Source organism: Macaca nemestrina, chromosome 5 (assembly GCF_043159975.1).
Source record: "Macaca nemestrina isolate mMacNem1 chromosome 5, mMacNem.hap1, whole genome shotgun sequence".
NCBI classification, from domain to species: domain Eukaryota; kingdom Metazoa; phylum Chordata; class Mammalia; order Primates; family Cercopithecidae; genus Macaca; species Macaca nemestrina.
The window spans coordinates 16,737,412-16,745,926 of record NC_092129.1 but is presented as its reverse complement, the minus strand read 5'-3'; the positions used below and the strand labels follow the sequence as shown (position 1 = coordinate 16,745,926).

The 8,515-nt window shown below is 35.5% G+C and overlaps 1 protein-coding gene and 1 non-coding gene across 11 annotated transcripts in view; one reads left to right on the top strand and one right to left on the bottom strand.

Moving 5' to 3' along the window:
* The first annotated feature begins 3 nt into the window (after positions 1 to 3).
* Positions 4 to 8,515, top strand: part of LOC105499733 (tubulin epsilon 1) — a 19,886-nt gene continuing 11,374 nt past the window's right edge. For 6 of the 10 annotated variants that reach the window (XR_011623295.1, XR_011623294.1, XR_011623293.1 and 3 more), the window contains exons 1-7: positions 4 to 137; positions 241 to 314; positions 932 to 984; positions 3,284 to 3,341; positions 5,594 to 5,719; positions 6,145 to 6,260; positions 7,582 to 7,703. Coding sequence is in view for 4 of the 10 variants with exons in the window: in XM_011772505.3 (XP_011770807.2) it covers positions 113 to 137; positions 241 to 314; positions 932 to 984; positions 3,284 to 3,341; positions 5,594 to 5,719; positions 6,145 to 6,260; positions 7,582 to 7,703 (574 nt within the window). In the remaining 6 variants the exon portion in view is untranslated. Of the gene's footprint in view, positions 138 to 239; positions 315 to 931; positions 985 to 2,960; positions 3,127 to 3,283; positions 3,342 to 5,593; positions 5,720 to 6,144; positions 6,261 to 7,581; positions 7,704 to 8,515 lie in introns of those variants that run through there. The other 4 variants (XR_011623296.1, XM_011772510.2, XR_011623297.1 and 1 more) reach the window with 3 other exon arrangements.
* LOC139363530 (U6 spliceosomal RNA) lies at positions 5,111 to 5,217 on the bottom strand. The gene has a single exon (XR_011624148.1). It is a non-coding gene; the product is annotated as a U6 spliceosomal RNA (small nuclear RNA).

The window sequence follows — 8,515 nt, the reverse complement described above, 5'->3', positions numbered from 1 at the left end:
CGGCTTGCGGCAGCAGCGTGACTTACGGCAGCCCTCTAGTAGAGCGCCGTTGCGGGTGGAATGCAGAAGCGGCTGCGGGCTAGCAGGCGCCCAGAGCCGGCTGCGCACCAGCATGACACAGTCGGTGGTCGTACAGGGTGAGCTACGCAGGGCGGATAGAGACCTGGTCGCCGCGGAATCCAGCCGCCTTGTTTCCTGCCTAATGTCCTATTCTCTTTCCTTCCTCTCCTCCGGTCGCAGTCGGCCAGTGCGGAAACCAGATCGGCTGCTGCTTCTGGGACCTGGCACTAAGGGAGCACGCCGCGGTCAACCAGGTACCCGCCCGCAGCCCCCTCGCCTGTCAGCTAGGTCTTCCAGCCTATACGCAGGAAATACCCGACTTGAGCTTTCATCTGACCCGTTTAAGATGCATGGGATCTTCTCAGTAAATAACGTACTGGTATTTAAACATGTTAGTTCAGACACACACTAAACTAAAAGAACACTGGCCGGCGACCTTAGTCTTAACATTTTTCCTGATTCTCAGGGTCTCCTCTTTATTGGTGTTCGTGTGCAGAGCAGTGAGATTGTATATGGGAAAGTACTGTGTAAAACAGATAACACGTGTGGTTATTGTATTCCTTAATTTAACCAGTCAGCTTTTAAAAAGATCACCAAGAATCCAGAGAACGCTCATTTGATGGACCTGTTCTGCAGTCCTATGGGTGAAATCCTTTCTTTAGCACCTCCTGCTGAACTTTATCTGTAGATCCCATGGCATTTACTCTTCTAAGGAGATTGGGAAGAATCAGGCTCCGCATTTTGTGATACTTGCTTTTTCTTTTCAGAGCTTCATCCTACCCATTACAGTATTATGTAATTAAAATTGAAAGAATTTGATTTGGGCGAGAAGCAAAACCTAAATGCTATTAACATATGTTTTTCTTTTTAGAAAGGAATTTATGATGAGGCAATAAGCAGCTTCTTTAGAAATGTAGACACCAGGTAAGATGGTATTAAAGTCTGTCACAATGTGATACTTTTAAGTTTCAATAGCTTGGGATATAATTCTTCAAAGGACAATAAAAATAGCCAGTAGCTGCAAAGTTCTGTTTCTTTGTTTTGTTATTGAAAACATATTCCTTCTATTAGATTATTAATATTATATCATCTTGCAGAACAGGTTTCCCTTTAGTGTGACTTCTTTTAACTTAACTTTGAAATAAGTTTCATTAAAGGAAAGCTGAAATTTTCCCAGAGGGCATCTTGTTAATGCATCCTGTAATAACTAACTTTTGAAAGAAAAATATGTTGTTTACATATATGCTGTAAGTATAAAAATATACTTAAAAAGGAGACAAGCAGTTATTGGATTGTTTTTATTTAATAAAGAGTATATGTAAGTACTATATATCTTTTATCTGGAAGAGTAATTTAAGTTGCCGTTCAGGATATCTCCATAAGCTTTTAATATTAAATTATTACTTTCATGCGTTTTCAAAATACTTCATAAAACTAACTGTCGTGTGCTTAAACTGAAAAATATATACTTCATATCAGGCTTTAATCCAATAGGAACATCACTTCTAGTTTAAAATTGTTGGCTGGGTATGTGAGCAGTTATCTTCTAGAGAAAGCTGATTAGTCCCTGCTTCCTGCGTGAATTCCAGAGTCTATCTAGGGCACTGGCTTGCAAACTCAGAAGTGTCATTGGCATCTTGAGATAAGTTCAGTGCTCTCCAGTACAGCCAGGTTAACCAAAGACCAAATTCTCATTTTCTGTCATAGGCACATTACATTAGTAGGAAGTCTTACTGAAAAGCTACGTAATAATCTGAAGGTTGCTTGGTGACCATGGAATCAGACCAAAGGAAGTTAGATGTATTACTTTAATGGCTGGTATCATTTATCTTTATTTTATGGAGGTATCTGTCATATAGACTATAGATTCCCTCTTATTTGTAGCCCAGAATATCCTCACCTCTAAATTCTCTTGGGAGTCTCAAATTTGCCTCTGTAATACTTCCTTTCAGACGCTTCTCTTACTAAGTTCCTATGCCCACCTCTTTACTTCTTGTTACCCAACACTTACATTGAGTATTACATAGTTGAGAGTCAGCCTGGGAGCTTTTCTTTCTTCATAAGGTGACTCTTCATAACTACACTCTCATCTCCTTTGTGTGTTTTATACTTTAACCTGAGAGCACTATTTTTTTCCCGGTAAGTTTAGCAAGCAGAGTTGTGGCATGTTGCACTTCTTTCTGTGTACTATGAACACATGCAGCATCTGTTCCACAGCTTAGTACAAAAAATCTTTTTCGAAGTAAGACCATATCTTTGTGTATTCTTCTTACCAAATTGTTATACCTTTTGAATAGCATGATAGGAATTTACCTACAGCATGGGTTGGCATACATATATTTTCTGTAAAGGACCAGGAAGTAAACATTTTAGGTTATGTGAACCATAAAGTCTTTTGCACCACTTTTGATCTGTAGCATGACTGTGGGCGTAGGTAATACATAAAGGAATGGGTGTGTCCATATTTGAATAAAACTTTATATACAGGCAACTAGTTGGATTTGGCCTGACAATTGGCTGCCCTTCATATATTCTGTCTTGTGAACTGTCTTTGTTGACCCATATACTGCATTAGATTTCAGTACTTTGGCAACTTATTTCCAACGTGAAATTCTCAGAACAACCTTAGATACTCAATGGTAAATACCAGTTATATCTGTTGATGGGTGTTTAGCTGCAACAGGAAACCACATTAATGGTGGCTTAAGCAGTAAAGGTATCCATTTGTCTCACAAATCTGGAAATCAGATGTTCTAGTTTTAAAGGAATGCCTCAAAGATCTAATACTATATATGTTCCACTGTCCATAAGTGTGCTGGCTTTTTGTACTTGTATTATTACTTCATGACTATAAAATGGCAGTCTCTGCTCCAGGAATCACATCCATATTCATGTTTGAGGCAGGAAAAAGGAAGAAGATAGGCGCCAACTGCATCTGGTCCTTCTTTAAAAGCTTCCCAGAATACTTCCCCTTTATCTCATTGGCTAGAACTGGATTACATGGCCAGCCCTAACTACAAAGAAAGCCAGGAAAATAAGTACCTCACTTTTTCAGCCTAATGGGAGGTAAGTAAGGAAGAAAGAGGTTAGGAATAGCTGTTGCGTCTGCCTCACCTGGCCTATAAGCAGTCTTATTATATAAATGGAAGTTAACTTTATTACCTGATAGCGCTATTAGCCATGGAAGATCTTATGACCATTTCTCATTTTTTTTATCTTTCAGAGTGGTTGGTGATGGTGGAAGTATTTCCAAGGGAAAAATATGTTCTTTAAAAGCACGAGTAAGATACATAAGCTTGGATTCTTATATTACATGTATTTTTTAAATAACTATGCTCAGTAACTATCATGAGAATAAAACTTTAAACTTTTCAAAGTAGAAAAAAATTACTAAGCCACATTTAATATAAATATAACTAAGCAGACATTTGTGTCCACCTAACACATTAGGGGGAAAAGCCCATACTTTAAAACACTGTAGTTAGCCTTTTTTCAGGAGAAATAGTGTCTACATAAATAACAAAAGGAGCCTTCTTAACTCTAAGGACCTGAAATACATACTAGTACAGTTTAATGTTTTATTCAAAGATATTGGAAGATTTATTTGCATCAAGGTTACTACCAGTACAAAACATGGAACCAGCCACATTGTAGTGAATAAAAACCGTTAACCATGTAAGTTCTCCTGAACCAAGTACTTCAGATTCGTAGCCCATATTTGCAGTCTTATTTACGGTCTTAATCATTCCAACAATATTTCTGTGATTGTTTCTGTGTAACGAACTACTTTTTCTGATTTTTGATCAGTGATCTTTGACTGTAACAGAAAAGAAAGTTTAAATGTTATGGAAGAAATTGAGATGTTAAGGATCAGACCTGGTGTAGTAGCTTAAAGACTGGTGAGCAATACTTTTGTGACATCTGGGAACCATCTTCTATCTGCAATCTCTGATGTCCTTGGAAAACAAAATTTAGGGCAGAGATCATGTGCTTGCAGGCTGTGACAAAATTGACTAACACAGTATGCTTTGTGATGTAGAGAGAGCAGGTATCCCAATCCAAATCTTAGAGAAAAAGAGACTTTGACATTTCCTAGACTACTCCCAACTGAATCTTTTTCCTACAACCATATCAGTAAGCAGATGGAGAGGTGGAGGAAACACTATTAGGAAAAAATAAATCAGCATGTTTTTGTGGCCTTTGACTTTTTTTCCGAGAAGGTACTCTTCCATTTTCTCCTTAGGAGCTCTCAGTATTGTGTGGTTGTGATCACTGAAGAGTCCAGGCTTCATAAGATAGCTTGGTGCTTGGGTCCCTCCACTGTATTCAGTTTCTTAGGTTAATGAATACTAAGAATTTTATAAATCCTATGTTACAATTAGGGAAAAACCAGTCGGCTCTGAAAGGAAATACAAACATCAAATCCTAGAACAGTTGTGACTCCAGACCTTGGATGCCTAAGTGAAGAACCCAAAATACTCTCCCAAAGTTTAGTTAATTTCCAAAGGAAAAACAAGGGCCTGATGTAACAAGGAAGGTCTGGAAGAGTTATATGTCAGGATTTTAATGTTAAGTGACTAGGGCAATAATGATTCTATCAAAACTAATTTCAGGAGGTACCCGAATATCAGTTTGTATTTGCATATTGCTTCCCTTGCCAAGTAGCAGAGTAATTGAGGGTATAATTTATGTATGTTTAATCTTCCACATACCTCAATAAATCTATTTTGGAACAAGGCCAGTATAATCTAATTTGTTTTTTCTTTTATAATCTCACAACTTGTAGTCCTAAAATTTGCCCATACAGTGAAGTCTCTCTTTGGTTGGTTTAGGTGTTAAAGTCGTCAGCATTTGAAGTCAAAATTGCGTATTGTCAGAAATATCCTTGAAAATACCTAACATTGCCAAACATCCTATACAGTACTCTGTATGTAAAGTGTATATATGATTGCTCTATATAAAGAAGCACATTTGTAAAACATAGTTTTATAGTCTTTATGATATACTGCTATATTATTTTAATTGTAAACCTTTTTTTTTTTTTTTTTTTTTTTAAATGGAACGCTTCATGAATTTGCGTGTCATCCTTGCGCAGGGGCCATGCTAATCTTCTCTGTATCGTTCCAATTTTAGTATATGTGCTGCCGAAGCGAGCACTTAATTGTAAATCTTAAAGTAGCATGGTTAATTACACAAATGATTAAACTCACTGCATAATGGTAACAGAACTGAAAGCCATAAACCAAGCACTTCTTCTGCGACACTGAATCAAAGAGTTAACAAATCATTGTTTAGTGTACCCTAAGCATTTGTTTCAGCTTTGCTTTTTTATTTAACTCTACTTAGTTTACTTTTTCACTGTTCTTCCTCACTGTAGAATATATGGAAAGTACAGGGAAGTGGGAGGATGGGACATATAATCCTACTGCCAAGCTATCCCTGCTTTACGTTTTACTAGATTTCCTTCATCTTTTTTTTTCTGTTTTTTCTTTCCATAATTAATTTCGTGTTTTGTATTCTCATTTCTTCTTAGAAATATAGGTTTTCTGTCATGTCAGCTAAAGTTTGTGGTAATGAATTAGATCGTGAATTACTTGGGGGAAAGGACCATGTTGTCACTTTTCACATCTATCCCAGTGCCTTTGCTTTGCACGTAATGGTAAATTTACTCATTTGAATTGGGCAGTTTTGGGCTGTGGTTCATAAAGAGCAGCATGATTGTTCCCGGTATGCAGATGCATTAATGCATCCCATATTGATTGAGAACTTATTCTGGTTAAGGATGCCTTTTACATTTCTGAGACCTTGTTAGAAATTCAGTTGAGGGGATTATTCTTGGGCTTTTTTTCCCCAACTAGGCATTTTAGAGTAGGATAAAAGAATTTAGAATCCATTTTTTAATTGGATTCCACCTTTCAAACAGAGTGAAATTATTTTTTACTTTTTACAACAGATTCTACATAAAGATTTTACTTAAGCTTAAACTATCAAGAGAACAGTGTAATATTCAGTGCATAAATTATTTTCATTTACAGAGTAAATAACTCTAAAGGAAAATACATTAATTTTATTTTTCTTTCTCAGGCTGTCTTGATTGATATGGAAGAAGGGGTAGTGAATGAAATTCTGCAGGGACCACTGAGAGATGTATTTGATACGAAACAGCTGATCACTGATATTTCTGGCTCAGGAAATAATTGGTGAGAATACACAGCGTAAAAATTGAATATTTTCTGAAAAAAATGAGCAATCTTTTCCTCATTGTGAGATTCCACTGATGTGAAACAAGATGCAATTTGCCACATAAGGCTAGGCCTTTCAGCCCACCACCTTAATAAATGGTGGCTTGGAAGCCATCTGTATTTACTCCTAGTTCCTTCTTTTTTAAAGAAAAAGATGAATTATGAAAAATTAATTCGCTGAATTCCTTTTCATAAATTCATTCTTGAAGAACACTAAATAGTGACAAATGTTTTAAGTATTTCCATTAACTGTTATCTATGTTATTTGACTCGCTCTCAAGTTGTCCAGTTGGTCAGATGTAATAGAATTGATAGAGATGCAAGCCAGACCAGTATCCTAGCATTCAAGCTGAGCCTGAGGCTTTTTAGGCCCTTGAGTATATCATGATCTCTTTACTGTAAAAAAAGCTTCAACAGTGATTACTTAAGAATTCACGTTGAGACTGTTGTTGTTTTTTAGAAATTAAGTAGCTCCTTATTATTTGCAAATCTCTCATATTCATTATTTTCACTATTTACAGCCAGTCCCTCAGGTTCATAATGTGGAGTGATGTATAATTTTACTAAAACATAAATTTGAATCTTGTGTTCCCAGAGAACCAGTCACTTAGTACGTGAGCCCATCTGACCACCTAACTGCATTTTCACTAATTGTTCTGTAACTTATTATGTAACTTTTGAGTTATACCTGAAATGCATGTTATGGGAAATTTTTTTACTTTAATTCATCATAGTGATATTTGCAAATCTGGACCACTAAAAAGACTTGCCGAGCTGCATAAATATCAATTTCTACCATGTGCCATTTCATCTAATAACATGATATGACCATTTTTTTCTCATATATGAAACCAGAATAGGTTTGTTTAAATTTTTTCAGTGTCTCTTTAGTTTACCATATTTTGCTTTTTAATATGTAAAATCCACTACAATTCAGAGCTTACCTTAAATGGAGAGAAGAAAAAATTATGTAACTGAAATCTTGTTTTGTCGGAATTGTACCTTAAGAGAAGGTTAAGAAGATAAATTTAGAAAATCATAGTTTAGTATTCATTACTGATGATCTTACTTATCCACATATTTGAAGATCATAGATATTGAATATTTGTTAAGTTTTCTATCTAGTATCTTCAGGATATTGTATGATTTATTTACATGAAACAAGAATAGACTTTAGCTCAATAAAAATACTTTTCAAATTTGTTTAAAATCCTTTTATTTAGATTAGAACTAATAAAAAAATGCAAGGAATTTTAAAAATCCTTGTTCTTATTTTCAGGGCTGTGGGTCACAGAGTTTTCGGCAGTCTTTACCAAGACCAGATTTTAGAGAAACTCAGAAAGTCGGCAGAGCACTGTGATTGTTTGCAGTGTTTCTTTATAATACATTCCATGGGAGGAGGTAAAATTTTTCACTCACTTGCCTGTAACAGTGTTAAAGTATAAGTGGGAATTCATTTTGCAAACATAAGTCTTGTTTTTAGACATGTGCTTGATAAAAATAGAACTATTTGGAGGGTGTATAGTTTGAGTATGTTAACATACACCTTTTTATCTTAAAATTTTGTGGTATTATGTCACTATTTTCTCTCTTTTTTTTTTTTTAATGTAAGCCCTCTTAAGAATCAACAGAACTATACTGGAAAATTTTTTTTCTCGTACCTTTAGTTTCTTTTACGGAACATGCAGCTACTTTTCAGGATGTATGAGCTTTTGAGGAATGCTGACTTTCTCCTCAGAGTTTGCCTGTACAGTCCTGTTTCCTAGAGTGAAGCATTTTTGACATGTTCATAAAGTATGCTTGCCAAAGAATATCAATACCCTGTCTTTAACCATCTTCAAGCCTTTCTTGTCTCCAAAAAGAGAAAAAAAAGTAAAACTAGTTTAGTCAATTCCTTTAGATCATTTATTACACGGCAGTTAATTGACTTGAACTAAAAATAAATAATCAGCATTGCTTCCTTCCCCCAGGGAAGCCTATACCTTAGAACTGAAGTATTTTGCTCCCCTCTTCTGTAAAAATAGAAACAGAATGTAATTTGCTGATTTTTAAATAGGCTTAGCAAATATTAAAAGAATAAAATTGTCACACTTTTTTCCTCCAACCTGAGATTAAGATTTTATATTCAGCAAGTTATGTGTATGTACAGTTGATTTTTATACATATTATTCATTGACATAGCATTGTAAAATTAAAAGTTAAAATTGCTGTGT